The sequence below is a fragment of the Melanerpes formicivorus genome, unplaced genomic scaffold, assembly GCF_026170545.1.
Source record: "Melanerpes formicivorus ecotype bairdi unplaced genomic scaffold, bMelFor1.0.p_v2 SCAF_2, whole genome shotgun sequence".
In the NCBI taxonomy this organism is placed as follows: Eukaryota; Metazoa; Chordata; class Aves; order Piciformes; family Picidae; genus Melanerpes; species Melanerpes formicivorus.
In genome coordinates this window covers 25,500,489-25,515,891 of record NW_027142354.1, presented here as the reverse complement: position 1 = coordinate 25,515,891, position 15,403 = coordinate 25,500,489, and the positions used below count along the sequence as shown (strand labels likewise).

Sequence of the window (15,403 nt, the reverse complement as noted above, 5' to 3'; positions counted from 1 at the left end):
ATTGTAATTTTCCCTTTTGGAAATACCGGTTTTCATGCAGTGGTTAGGTTGTTGTGTACTGGTAAGATTTTTTGCCAGACAACATTTTATATGATGACACCAAGTATTGCTGCTACTGTACATAACAACAACTGAAGACAACTTATAATGGAAAATGAGTAGCCTGAGTGAAGCCAGGTGTATCTTCAGGAGATGCTGGTGTACAGTTTACCACTGATTCTCCTCTATATGATTCTAAGTGTAACCCAGTCCTTGATTCTGCAAGCTAAAGTAAAAGTAGAGTTTGCGATATCAAAGATGGGGTTTGCATTGTGTTTCTAAATTAATTTTTTGTATAGCTCTGTTCTGGAGAAAATGTGATTTTGACTTTTGTTGTGGTCTTGAATGGAAAGAAAAAAGGTAAGATGGAATTGGATTTTAGGAAATATTAATAATTCTATTTGTTTCTTATTTAGTTTATATTGATGTAAGAAAACACGGTAAAAATGAAGGAAGGAAAAGATCTATATTCATTCATGCTGCCCTAGTCCTTTTACTTGGCTAAAGAAGTGAAACAGCGGAGAATCTCTTCAGCTAAATTTGTGAAACAATATTGAAGGAAACAGCTTTTCAGAAGAATAATGTTTATATTCAGAGACAAATGAAACATGAACAAGGAGAAAAGTTTGGGAGCTAAACATATTCAGAAAGCAGAGTCTCTCTGGCTCTTATTTTTTTCAATCCCATCTGTGATAGCTAAGATAAATTTAGTGGAAGTACGTGTGGGGAGGAAGGCTCATAGATGTCATAGCACAAGGGGAAAAGTTTAGTTTTAATATTTTTCTTGACCAAATACTAAGTATTGAATGCATAGCTTAGAAACAGTCATGTTAATAATTAAAGTTGACTTATATATGGATCTATAGATCATAGTAAGTATCAGTGTTATTAATAATGACCTCTTATCCCAGTTACTAGTATGAAAATTGTGAAATTCTGCAAGCTCCGTGTGTGAAATTTAGCGCCAGCACGCCTTTTTATTATTTTAGGTCAAGTTGCTAAAAGGTCAACCTAAGCAAACATGATAATAACTATTTCTAATTACTTTATGTTTTTATACCAGGTGAGTTTCACCTTGCTAATTTCACCTTAGCAATTAGACAAAGCCCTAAGTAGCTGGAAAGAAGATGTTGGAAAAAATCCTTACCATATTACATCACTTTCAATGTCTGCATTTCCCGATTTTCACCACATGATGGCTGTTGAAGTTTGTGTTTTCCTTACAGACATAATTGCCTGCCTTTACTATGTTGTTTGGTTTGATTTTTTTTTTTCCTAAAGGTGTGGGACTATTCTACTGGCAAGTTAATGTATCAGTCAGGGGTATTAACGGGTAAGTTTTCTCTTTTAGATATACTTTCTCATAGCAAAAATGTCCACTCTCTAATATAAAACTGTTAAAGAATGAATTGAATTGTAGAATCATGGAATGGCTTGAGTTGGAAGGGACTTTAAAGATCATCTAGTTCCAACAAGCCCAAATTACTCATCCTGTCCTTGTAGGAGGGGTGTTCCAGAAATATTTAACTGATTTAGTGAAAATAATTCTAGTAGACAAAGTAATAGTAAACACATTATCTTTTAGGAGGCATGTAATTGTTGCCATTTACAGAGATATGCAAATTGAGCTCTCTATGTACAGTCCCACTGTCTGATTACTATGAGCTTGTTTTCTTTCAAGCTTTGTATATGACATGGAAGGAAATACTGTAACATACGTAGATGTATTAGCAGTGTCTGTAGCTGATGGCATTTATTGACTTTGAAGGTTAAAGCTACTTTTGTGGAAAGACAAGAACAAAAGGAGATGAATTCAGCAAGCATTGTCTCCAGTGCAGAAGGAGCCCCTCCTCCAATAGCACTTTTCCTACAGGAGCCATATAGTTTTCAACATGAGTTGCCTAAACTCCCCTTTGAGTTTGAGTTGCCCAAGCTCCTGCTTGTAGTGCTGTTAGCAGTGATTGCAGCATACTTTGGGGCCATAAGTTGCGCACATGCTATTGGATGACTAAAAGCTAAAACTAAAAGCTAAACCTGCATGGTAAGAAAGAAGAGTATGAAAGTGTGATTCTCCTCTTGGTTGGCTGTAGCAATTACTGCCCTTGAAAACCTGCCTTAACTGCAGGTACAAGGCCGTGAGAATGACAGCATGTAAGCAAAAAAAGGCTGCTGCCAGATGGCCCTGAAAACCATTACACAGCAGCCTAGGTGAAAGGGTGCAGGAAATCATTGCCATAGCAGCTTGGGTGCAAGGCAAGCCACAGACCTACAAATGGAGTACTCTTAGCAACACAAAGGTTAAGACACACAAAGCATTGTGCAACTGTAGGAATTGCAGTAATGTTTTGTTTTTTTTTCCCCACATGTCTTTTAAAATAGGAATATTAAATTTTGAATAATTTAATTAAATATCTGATTTGTGTCTAGGAATTTTTTTTTTTTTTTTTTGAAGCAGCATATCCTTTGCTAAGTCTGCTAATTGATGAAGAAAATAAACAGATTATCACTGGATGTGCTGAGGGGCAGGTAAGAATAACCTATTAAAGTGAGTTTCTCTGTGAAAACAGTCCACTGTTATTAATGTATCTGTCTGTAAAAAAGTTTCACAATCTGCATACATATTTTGAGCTGGTGCAACAGTTATTTTATTAAGCCTAATACAATGTTTTGAGAATAAAGCACATATGCTATATAAGACCTGTATTACAAAATGGAAACTTTTCCTGAAAAGCAGGAAAGTTTTTAGGAGTGACATCAGTGATTATGTAAGTACACTGAGAGGCTACAAATATATCTGTTTTAAATGAAAAAGATAAAAATTAGGATGCTCCTTATTGACCAAGGAATGAATGCAATAAAAGGAAGAGACAACGTTGCAGTTCTCATCAAAGTGTGATAAAATGTGAACATGCATTTCACCTCCTCTATTTTAAAGTTAAGAGTATATTTACATGAGATTTTTCTATCTGTTTTCCTTCAGTGTTTTCATTCACTGAAGTGTGAAGAAAATGAAAGATTTAACTGTAGTGGTGTCTAGAAAGAGAAAAGAAAAAAAAGGAGATTCTTGTACATGACTCAGTAAGCAAATACATGCAGGTTAGCTGTGACTTAATTGTGGGGACTAGTCTATGAGGAGTCTTTTTTTAAAAAACATAAGCATGTGGGGATTAAATATGCATTGGTGATATTGAATATATCCTTTGATAATTTTAGAAATGCACATAATTGAAGTTCTGGTTCAAGGTGGTATTTCGGATACAAAAATCCATTAGTTATATCAACAACTTTAAGTGTTGGATGTTTAGTCTGTATTCATGTTTAGTGAATTTTAGTGTCAAAATGTTACTGCAATTGCTTTTTCTCACAGCTTTGGATCTTCAGTTTAATCAGAGATCATAATTACCGTTGTATAGCACATATCAACTTAAAGAAAGAACAAGAGAAGTTCTGTAATAAAATGTGGAAATCTGGAAAAGAAATAGGTACCACAATGCTTGTAGAATACTGTTTATGATATACTCTTGTTACTGGCCTTTGATTGCATGCTTTTTATACTGTGAGAGTTTATTATAAATGATTGTTATGAGTCTCAAATTGGCATGGAATTCTTACTGAAGCTGATATGAAGTTGGGTATTGTTATGTCTGGAAATAATTATTTGACAGCTCTGGAAAGAATTATACATGTACATCTGCAATAAAATCTTTCCCAATCCATCTGCTTATAAAACATTGCATGACAATAACTATTAAGTATTTGTTTTTACTGAATCAATTTGCCAAGGCTTCAGGGGGATCAGAATTAGTGCCTAAAATCTCATCCATTGTCTACGTGCAGCACCCTTTATCAGTTACTTTTGAAGTTTCTATGAATCTCTTGTTTTTTGGTTTAATCCATACCAGTGCCTCCATGGTAGGACATTTTCGGTCAGTGGTATTTTTAGTGATACAACACAGAATACTTATAAGTCTTTAAAGACTGCACCGATAATGTCAGCAAGGTGATTCCATGTTCCCCAATGAAGCATTAAGACTATCTGTATGCTAGATGAAGTGAGTTGAGGTCCTCTTAAAGGCAAGTAAGAGAAAACTTTCTTTAGGGAAAGGGAGATATGGTTTCCCTTACTTGCTCTTTTCCTGACTCCAGTGACTGCTGTGCTGTTAGCTGCCTCATGGCTCAGCTTCAGTAATCCTAAGGTCCTAACCTAATGAGAAAGGCTGATATGTTTCTTGTTACTATTTAAAATAGATGGATATGACTTTCATTTTTGGATGTCTTAAGAGTGATGCAGTGTCCATCTAATGCCAAATTCAGTGCCAGTAGTTTGTAGGTGTGAGTTTTTTTTTGGTGTGGGTTTGTTTGTTTTGGTTTTGTTTTGTTTTTTTCTTTTTTTTTTTTTTTTGATAACTGATATTGTTGATTCTTTCTTAGGTGAAGGGCAAAGTATTTCCCAACTTTGCATGACAAAAAATGTGAGATTGGAGGGATCAGTGGAAACATCTTTGCCTGTCTTCTTAATCGAGCACTGTGACTTTTTAGTACGTTTTCATAATGATGAAAGCACGTAAGTCCTTTAAAATACCACCAGGTGCTTCTCTGGAATCAATTCCTAGGAGTTTCTATTGGGTTTTTGATTATTTTCATTGCAACTTGCTACTTATTTTTTAAATACAATAGGAAAATCAAAGAATGTATTTAGTGATTTGCAAGTTTTATTGGCCTACTCTTAGATAATACACACAAATTGATACAAAGTTAAAACGTGTTTCTAGTCTGAAAATTAATTCCATAAAAATAGTGCTGGGAATATCTGTTGTAATGTCTGTTGATACCAGCTGATCTGGGAAGATCAATTAAAAAATAATTAAGCCAGTTAGAATTAAAAAGCTCAATTTATTTTTAATTCATTCTCCTAAGGAAATAAGTCTGATACAGTCACTGTGTGCCTGTGCCAGTTTACCTCCAAATTTAAATATCATGTAAACTACACGACTTGTTCTAGCCAAACTTCTGTCAGAGAGACAGTTCAAAACATGATGTTTTTATTCCTTCCCATGGAAATGGTTGGCCAGTAGAAGAGAGGCACCTAAATTAATCCTTATACCACATTTCTTTACTGAAGAGAAGTTTAACCATATTGTCAGGCACCTCAGGATGTTTTCTTGAGCGTTTTCCTGCACAGCTACTGGGTTTTAGTATGTTTTTTTGTTCTGATAGCCTAAAGCTAACAACTACCAAGTTCCCCCCTTGCCTAGCAAATTATAGCTAATGAACAAGTTCTGGATAAAATAGCTCGCACTTTGTATAAGTGTTATAAGATATAAATATATTTAATATTCAGGTAGGGGTATCTTCAGACACTACCATAACTTATTTACAAAGTATATTTACAGGTACTGATATTTGATGTGGGTAATATATTCCACATACAAGGAATATGAAGACAGTTTAAATGATTTAAGCGAAAGTTGGAGAATTTCCAATATCGCAATTCAAATTGGAAAGAGAGGTGCCACGATTTGTGGTTTCCCACAAGAGGGAACTTTTTAGCAAATTAGCCAGGTTTACTCACAGTGGTAGCTTTTCAGGGGGACATGTCCCCGGGCGTGGTACAAGGAAAGCTGTTGCTGCCGGCGCTTCTCTGGGTTGCTCCTTGTGTCCTTTCTCTTGAGTCGGGCTGCAGTAGTTCTCTTTAGGGATGCATCCTTGGCACATTGCTGGCAGGAGAACTGATGTATTGGGCTGGCTGGCTGCGGCTTGGGGTTCCTTTGGTGTTTTCACTGTGGTGGCTTCTGGGCACTGGGAGAAGCTTCTCCCCTTGCAGCTCGTGGCTCAGCCACAGTGTAGTTTGCCTGCTAGGACAAGCTTTTCAGCTGCAGCATTAGCAGCATCTTGGCTCTTGTTGCTTTCATGGTAAGAACAAGGCAAATTGCCTACCATCTCTTGGCTGGTTTAAATACTGTTCAAAGACAATGTCCATTAGTAACATGGTGCCTTAACCTATAGAATAAGGCAAATCTAAACATGGCCAGAGGCACACACAGTTCACAGGTGCATTAAAAGGTCAGTCACACATGCATCACAGGCCACAGGGAATGTCCAGGTTTGCAAATTCACAGGTGCTTAGCCCATTGTCTGGTCTAGGGCATGTTTGTAGGGCTCTTCTCTTCAGGACAGGTAGGCATGTTTTCTGTAACATTTTTAACATTTGCCTCTGAACTTTTTTTTTTTTTTTTTAATTTAGTCTCCTTTTCAATAGCCTTTCTGGACATGGCTGCCTGAAGTAGATCCACAGTAAGAGGTTGACTTAATTTTCTGAATTGGGATAACATCGCTTTCCAATGCCCAATCGGTGCTGCCTGGCATCGTATGTCTAATAACTATTTACCCTTTCAGCTGTCTCAGCATATTTGGAGGTTTTGTTCTGCTTATAAACAACCATGACCATTAAATTTTTACTATTAATTCAGCTCCATTAGCTTTTTTTGTTGTTTTTAGAAGTTTGAGTTTTAAATTACCATGTGTTGATTTTAGCAGGTGGTTTAGATTTGTCTGAACAACCAAGCAGACTCTGCTTTATCACTTTTCTCATCCACAATGACACACGACAACAAATCATTTGTGCAATACTGATACTCAGAAGGTTATGCATCTCATACTTCCTTAGCCTTTCTGACATTAATTTTATCACAGTGAATTGCATTTTATTACTGTAACATGTATGTGAGATCAACTTCCTGTATATATCACTTGGTATCATTTGCTATAGTAACTTTATAATGCAACTTGTTTATAAATAGTATAAAGAATTCACAGATCAGTCTGTTATTGCCCTGCATGAAAGTAGTGCAAACCATGAATGCAGAGCACATTTCTGTCACAAGACGGAAGTGAAACTCTCTTTCCCAATCTGCTTTTTAAACTGTTTGACTGTTTCTGAGTTATTTTGGTGTCTTTTGGGGATTTGGTGTGTGTTATTTTTTGTTAGGTTGTTTTGTTTGGGCTGTTTTGTTTTAACATAAAAAATTATTAAATCACTATGCTGAGTCTTTTCATGCCAAGTTTCAGCTTTATATTTTTCTATACCCTCACTTCAACTGTTGTGGTTTGCCTTTACAAATCGACCCAGTAATTATGCTTGCTCTTATTTGGGAAATTTATTAAAATGTTAATGGCAATTTTTAATTACTGTGGCATCAAAACATTTGTAGTTTGTAAGAATGACAACTATTATTTTATTATAATCATCTTATACTTGATAACATTTTTCTTCTGTGAGAGTGTTGACTGAAATTGTAACCAGTTGGCCTACTTTGTGGTGGTTGCAAAGGCTGGAATTCATTACCTATCTGTGATACTACTGCCACTAAGCACAGACTGAGACAGACATTCCAGGCTTGACTGTCAGTCTTTTTAATTTTTTTCTCCTTATTATGCTGGTTTTTCTCTTTAACTATTTGCATACACGTCTTAAATTTCACTGCTATTTTTTCCATGTTCATGTTCCAGGTGGTAAAAGTAAGAATGTATGTGGATTTACCTCTTTGTTTCAATTTAATATCTATGTATATTGTGCTTTTACAACACCTCCATACTGTGGAAAAAAACAGTAATATTTGAAGAAAAGTATTTCCTATGCTATTTTAGACTTGCTGGGAGCACTTATATATAAAATCATGGATTGTTGTCTGTTCTTAGTGTCTAAAACTTTACCAATTTTGATTAAGACTCATTGCTTTGAGCTACAGATTTTGTAAGAAGGCAGTAAATGTAATTTATTTTTTTAAATGTGGGTTATTATTGTTGTCCTGGGATTAGGTAATGAATAAAAACAATTGATGTGTCTTGTATGGTAATAAAAAGCTTCTTTATCATATTCCTTTTTTTTTTTTCTTCTTTCTTCTAAAAATAGATATTCTGCCCTGAATACTAGCTGGTTTTGGGTAGGAAGCTCTACTGGCTTGTTAATAATTAATATGGCAAATTTTGAATTAGAAGCCTTTTTGTCTTACAAAGGTATGATAATATATGTCTACACCATAATGTGCTTTCCTTTGTTATCTGATACAAACAGTATAAGAATTAGTTTGTTTAATAGCAAAATTTGCATTTCTAATTAATCTATTATGCATTTTTTTCTAGCACTGCTGACTTGTCTCAAATTTCCATACCAGATTTCTGTAGTGGTTAGCAATTAATTTTTATCTGACTTTGCAGTTCATGAGTATTAAAAACAAGAATGTTATTCTACTCCTGTTTTACAACATGGGAGTAAGCTAGAAGGATGTATGCTGAAGATGGTGAATTATAGTGTTATCACATTAGTTGGGGGATTTTGCTTGTCTTAGAGATAGTTTTTTCTTTTCAAATGTAAATATAATTTTATAGCACTATGATCTTTTTGGTAAAGATTACAGTGACCTCAGCATTCAGATTGCTGGATCATGTGCATTAACAAGGAAGTCAGTCAATGGGAAAGTAAGTATACAGTAAACATTGATTTAAATGTTTACATTTTCAGTTACTGTGAATAAATATTAATTACACTTTTTGTTTATAAATTAATATATGCATTTGTTTTGCTTGGTGTTTATTACACAGTAGTTTCTCTGGAAAGGGTTGCTTCTTCCTCATGAAATCTACTAGTTTAAATAGCTGGCTAGTTCTAAAGCTCCCAGAGTTGGTGTACTGTTCAAAGTGATTAATAAGCAAAAATCTATTTGATTTTTACAGTGTTTGATGTGCATTCTGAATGTCAAGAATGACCACTGGAAAAGCAGAGGCACTCTTTTTGGGGAAACAAAAACCAACCAACCAAAACCAAACCAAAATCAGTCAAAATCAAAAAACCCCAACACTGTTACACCTTGTTTCTCAGACAATGTTGGGATGAATCACTTCTGAGTCATTCCATAAAATCTGTGAAAGCTATTTGAGTTGTGAGAAAGTTTCTGTGAAAAATCATTAAAAGTGCTTTTAAGGAAATTGAAGACATGTCTGTATGCTCCATTTTAATATGTTTTCCTAAAGAACTGAGCTAAATCTAGGCCTTTCTACACATGTCTCAGAAAATGATCTTCCACATATGGTTCTTTTCTTACTGCAGAAATACCAGTGTTGTAGCATGTATTAGAATTTCTGTGACTGTTACATGTGCAAGTCTTTTAAGACATGTATTTAAGCAACATAAGCAAGACAATATTAACCACTTTTTGTTGTTTAATGCTCTGCAAGACTAAACCCATGGATATTTTTTACTAATTTTCATAAACCAGAATGTGATTTCATTTTCCATTATAAATGTTTCAGTGTTAGGGATTAAATTTTGAAGTAAATGGAGGTTTATTTTATGGTATAATTGCTGCAGGTTTTATGCTTAATCACCTCAATGTTTGAAGATATGACTGCTGTGTTGGAAGTTAACCTTGCTGCATTGGTGAGAACTCAGCAAAGTGATTTTCTCCTACGTGGAAATGACAACAGTCTGTCAGTTATTGCCAGGTATAGAATAACAAATGTTTTTTCCCTCTGAGCTGGATCATGCATTTGTTTGCCTGATACTGAAGTGCATTGGATAGTTTTGTACAATGGTATTTGTTGATATGGTTTTATTTTACTCATTTTCCTATCATGCTTTAGTTGTATTGAGTAAGAAAATCACAGAATGGCTGTGGTTGTAAGGCACCTCTGCAGGTCAGCTTGTCCAACTGCCCTCCTCAGGCAGAACCATAGAGAGTCAGTTGCCCAGCACTATGTCCAAATTACTTTTGAGTATCTCCAAGGAGGGAAATACCGCAGCCTCCCTGGGCAGCCTGTGCCTGTGCTCATTCCCTCTTACAGTCAAAAAGTATTTCCTAGTGTTCAGACAGAACCTCCTATATTTCAGTTTCTGCCCATTGCCTCTTGTTCTTTTGCTGGACACTGGGCACAGAGCCTTACTCTGGAGTCTTCCTTAGAAGTATGTACTGGTGCATAGGACTGTTCCCCCCCAGTACAGAACTTTGCATTTCCCTTGCTGAGCACCATGAGGTTGCTGCCAGCCTGTTTGTCCTGCCTGTGGATCTCTCTTTGGATACAGCACAACCTTCTCTCAGTTTTGTGTCGTCAGCAAACATGTTGAGGGTACACTCTGCTCCGTTATCCATGCAGATGTTAAATGGAATTGGATCCTGTTTCACTACTTACTGACTTCCCACTAGACTTTGTACCACTGATCAACGTTATCTAGGCCTGGCTGTTCAGCTAGTTTTCAATCCACCTCCCTGTGTGCTCATCTAGCCTATGAATTTGCAAAGCTTATGTAAGGTTTTTAAGAGAGACAGTGTGGGAAAGCGTTACTGAATTCAAAATAGACAATATCCATCTCTCTCTCCTCATCTACCAAGGTTTTATCATCCAATCTACCAATTTTATCATAGAAGCTTATCAAGATGATTAAGCGTGACTTCCCTTTGGTGAATCCATGCTTGCTACTAGTTTCTTGTCCTTCACATCCCTGTAAATGATTTCCAGGAAAATACTTCTTGAAGACAGTGGAATACTTACAATATTCACTGAAGTGCAGATTTCAATTCTTACCATAAAATCATCAGTTAATATTCACAGAAATGGGATTTAGTGTCATAGTATCATACAATACTGTATGTAAATGCAAACACAATGGTCTGTGAATCTAGCCAGGGCCAAGGGTTGTCTGTATTGCTAGGTATCTGAGCTGATAACTAATCTACTATGCCTTATTTGTATTTATGAAAATGTCAGTGGTCTCATACATATACATACATGCAAGCACACAATAGCTACAATTTTGGCACCTTTTCCTAATCCGATGCTTTTGTCCATTGCATTGATTAGTTTATGTACTTGGTTTTAGGTGTTCTGTATTGACAAATTCTCCATTGTGCAAAGGCCTAAAGAAAAACATGAAAGAACCTTCTAGTACAAAACTTGGTAAGTAAGGACCAATCTTATTTATTACCTGGTGCTTAATGCAATCAGCATATTTACTTCTGTTTTAAATATATATTACATTATTTTTTATTTTAGTAGGAAGAATTTTATACTTGTAGTAGTACTTCTTATTTTACACATGCATGTATAGTCAAAATGAGGGTAGTAAGGTATTTTTCTTCTTTCAAAACTAATTCTGTGGATTGTAAAATGTTTAAAGAGTCTAGAATATTTGTATTTTTCATAAGTCATTGTTTTTTCCATAGCATGCAATATATTTTTCTGTATAATTTGTTGTTTCTTTCTTAATTTTGGTTAATGTTATTGTCCTGAATATTCTTTTGTCAGTATCTGCAAGTTTAGGAAGTTTGTTTTTGCCTACTGTTTAAATAAACCGACCTGAATTCCAGTTGCTGTTAAAGCACGTGTAGATTTTTTTTTGCTTAGCAACAGTAAGGCAAAGTAAAACCAACCAACCAAACCCTCCCCATCACTTACAAATGAATTTTTTCATCATTGTCCTAGTTTTGTGTGGACAAGATCACAGGCCAGCCATGAACTGCAGGTGGTTAGCAGTTCTGAGTCAGCCAGGACTGCTGACTTGAGCTGGCTCAGAGGTGTGTCCTATTCCATGATCATTGCACTCAGTATAAAGGAGGAAGTTTGGTTAAGGGGAAGGGGTGAGGTTTTCTGTTGGAATCTGTTGCTTGTGATGGTCAATGTGCTCCCTTTCCTTCTGCTTCTCTTGTGGATTGCCTTCCTTTTTGTTGTGACTACTAAACCTTTTCTGGACTAAAGTGTAACTTTGACATTGGTACTAGTTGGTCTAGTTTTACTATTTAATTAAATCTGGTTTTCTCTCAACCCTTGAATCTCCTTTTCCAGTTCCCTTTCTCTGCTGGGGAGAAGTCATTGGGTGATTGATTGCTATAGTTTAGCTCCAGATACGTGCTGAATGTGGATAGTCATCCGTTCTTTAGGAAAGATGTAAATATGCTGGGAGCTTAATGTAGAAATATTATTTATTTTTTTTTTTTTCCCCCCATGGTGATTGTACATTTTGGATCTGTTGGAATGTCAAAGGTTTAATGATATTCCAAGAAGGCATCTGTAGTGTTTTAGTTAGTATTCCATACTTCTTCAGATGCCTAGTGCTGACATTTGTACTATACTCGTTGACACCCTGTGGTCAGATTAGATGCTGTAAGGAAATCCTATGTTCTGTTATGGCAAATGGTACTGGGAGCTTCCCAGGAAAGACTGGTTTTGTCATTATGCTACAGAAAGAAAAAGGATAGATGGTGGAAGCTGAAGTAGCTTCTGTCCTTAGCACAGCTAAATGCATCTGTGAGATTATTCCAATGCACCTGAAGCTTTTCCCCATGAATATCATCAAGATTTTACACTGTAAAAAGGCTTTCAAAAGGTTATTTAATTATTTTGTTTCTGTGGATGTAAAATGCTCATGTTTTATTTTTTTTACTGGAGCCCCTCTTATAGGCTTCTTACCACAGCAATGTGAATGCAGAAGTTATTCATGACTTCTGCCATGTAAAAACACAAATATTTATTTGTACTTGCAGCCCGTTCATTAATGATCTTTAGATGCATTCTGTATTCTGAATATAAGCTCCGAATATAAAGCTGAAGAGTAAAATAGGCAACTATAAATCACATTTGTGAATGAACAGTGAAAAAAGTTCCTCAGAACAATGTTTTGGTTAATTCAAAGTTTAAAGAAGTTTATACTAATTGATATTATTGGAGAAGAAATGTTATGTAATGTAACAGTTCATATTTCTTTTCTCAGTAATTACGTTTTAGAGGGAGTGGTCATAGATGTGTTTTATAACATAAGGAAACCTCAAATATTTCTGCTGTGTTAGCTCAGTAAAGTATCTATCCTGACTATAAAAATATGATGTTAAAATAATTAATGAAAATTAAATTGTTTTGCAGCAGGAGGGAAAAGCACAGTGAAAGATCAGCCACTGGTTTTCCATAATAAAAATAAGTCATCAGGTTACAGAGCAGCACCACAGTGAGTGGATATTTTGTCTGTTTTATTGGTGTATGATACTTTGTCACATAATAGAGCCATAGAGTCTCATGGTTGTGAAATTAATCTGTGAAAAACAGATGTTATTCAGCTAAGTAATTTTTTAAAGGTCATAGAACAGCAAAATATGTTGTTCAGCTTCCTTAAAATCTATATTAGACATTGTTTCTCTGTCATATGATTAAGCTCTTCTTCAAGTTGCAAAGAATGTTTTAGAACCTTACATGACTGGATTTTGACCTTCAGAAGGCATTATCCAGCAAGGAAATCTCAGAAAGAAAAAACTTAGGTGCAAATTAGAGCATTAGAAAGTTATGTCATCAATGTGTATATTATCTTACCTACTGACACTACTCATAGACATAAATAGTAAGAAGGAAATAGAATGGTTTTGTTTGGAATAGACTATTTCTGTCATGTAACATTTAATATTTCATATAGGAGAGTTTGTGTTCTTTCTTGCAGAATGACCATGTTTTCTCCAAACTTGAAGAAAAATGAGGTATCAAAATGGAAGACCAGTTGTAAATGGTAGGTAATTTAGCAGCTAGTATCTTATTAAATAGATCATCAGTGTAACTCCAATTTTTATGTATGGAGATATATTTCGTATTGCTTATTGTGATAACAAGTTGGAGTTTGCATTCTTGAAACACTTTTATTAGCTAGGTGTGCAGCTTAAGAACTTCAAGGGTTTTTTTTCCCCCCCCCCTTTCTTTTTTTTCTTTTATATTACAAGTCCATGGTAATTCCTGACAGTGATAGGAGTAATTTGAGTATGACAATTTAATATTCATTCTGCCTCTTAGCTTGGATTTCATATATGTTTTCCTGGAAATACTTATATGAAGATGCTCAGAATAGCTTTTAAAGCACTTTGATTTCATAACTGAAATGAAAATATATTGAGTTTAGGTAGTTTAATATTTTTTCCTTTCTTTCTTTGAAGTAAAAATAAAGAATATCCAATTGAAAGTTATCCTCCAATCAAATACAAGAAAAAGATATCTGTTGCTTGTAAACCAACTCCAGTTTTTTCAATTCAGCATTCTGGTATGTATAGGTTTCATAATTTATACAATTGCATCAGTATGCAGAAGAAAACCAAAATTTGTGTGACATAATTTATTAAGACTAGGTAAATCCTCAGTAAACTTTCTGGCTATGCCATGTACTGTTTGATCATCATTTTTTTGAACTTGCAAAACCATATGAGCTGCTGACACACATGCAAAAGGATCCTTTATTTTTGGACGTATTCTACTACTTCCCCTTACAACTTAGTAGCTTAACAATTTCTTTCACTAAGGAATTTTTTCTGAGGTATTTACTTAGTGTCATTTGGGTGTATTAAAGCTGAAGTCCTGTTTCAAAATAGTCAAAATACTCCTATTGTAAGGAGGTGTTCTGTTACTGTTGTAATCTGTATTGTCGGGATAGTTCCAAGCTCTGTGATGTATTTTCAGTTGCAAATTGGCAACTTGGAATTGCAGCTAGGAATAATCTTTCAAGTTGTCGTTGTAAAGTAGAAAATGCAGTAATTAATATTTATGTACATCTTTAAATATATATATGAAAAAACAAACTCAAGAGGGTTTAAAGTTGCAATAATGAGTTGATGCATGCTACCTTAGATTAACTAAACTTCCTTTTTATTGAATGTGGTAGGACTTCTCTTGTTACTCTGTTAGAACTAGTTTTAGTCAAGAACAGATGTTGTGTTCTATTAAACAAGCCTCCAAAATTCTATGCAAAATTGTTTTCTCTCATTCTGTATGTACTTTGTGTGTGACTTATCTGACGTACTTACTAACCAGCTCTCATGCTGAAAGTACATACTGTCAAAACTTTAGGATAAGTGGGAGAAATCTGTTCAAAGACTTTCTGGGGCATGCTTTTTTTTTTTTTAAATATTTTGTCAAGTACTACTTATTTTTGTGCTGAAAATATTTAATGGCATTATTTATTATGTGCAGTCACTAGCTCCTAAAGTAAATTCAGTTGAAATATTGTTTGCCAGATACTTCATTAAAATATTTTGAATTTTAATTGTTTGCTATTTTAGTGACTGGTTCATGTAATAACTGGTAACAAAATCTTCTGGAATCTCTCTTAGTATATATATCTACAGTGCCATCTCATTTTAGAATTCACTTCTAGTAGGTGACTCAGATTAGGAATACTGATCTCTGATCTGTTTATATTGCCATAATATGGGGAATAGGTATTGTGGAATCTAGCATTCTTAACCTGCAATGTGGAGAGTACTTAGTGGATAGCAATGCATAATGTTGAAGTCAGTCATGTCTTTTATTCTCTCTCTTATTGTGAACTTGCTCAGGAAATTTGTGGAGG

At 35.0% G+C, this 15,403-nt stretch overlaps 1 protein-coding gene across 1 annotated transcript in view; it reads left to right on the top strand.

The window, feature by feature from the left end:
* The window catches only part of WDR27 (WD repeat domain 27), a 120,213-nt gene that overhangs the window by 4,160 nt on the left and 100,650 nt on the right, over window positions 1–15,403 (top strand). Inside the window, exons 5-15 of the mRNA XM_068153534.1 lie at window positions 1,321–1,372; window positions 2,495–2,565; window positions 3,407–3,521; window positions 4,471–4,603; window positions 7,952–8,055; window positions 8,450–8,517; window positions 9,407–9,540; window positions 10,913–10,989; window positions 12,949–13,030; window positions 13,514–13,579; window positions 13,998–14,101. Of these exons, the coding sequence (XP_068009635.1) occupies window positions 1,321–1,372; window positions 2,495–2,565; window positions 3,407–3,521; window positions 4,471–4,603; window positions 7,952–8,055; window positions 8,450–8,517; window positions 9,407–9,540; window positions 10,913–10,989; window positions 12,949–13,030; window positions 13,514–13,579; window positions 13,998–14,101 (1,006 nt within the window). The remainder of the gene's footprint in view (window positions 1–1,320; window positions 1,373–2,494; window positions 2,566–3,406; window positions 3,522–4,470; window positions 4,604–7,951; window positions 8,056–8,449; window positions 8,518–9,406; window positions 9,541–10,912; window positions 10,990–12,948; window positions 13,031–13,513; window positions 13,580–13,997; window positions 14,102–15,403) is intronic.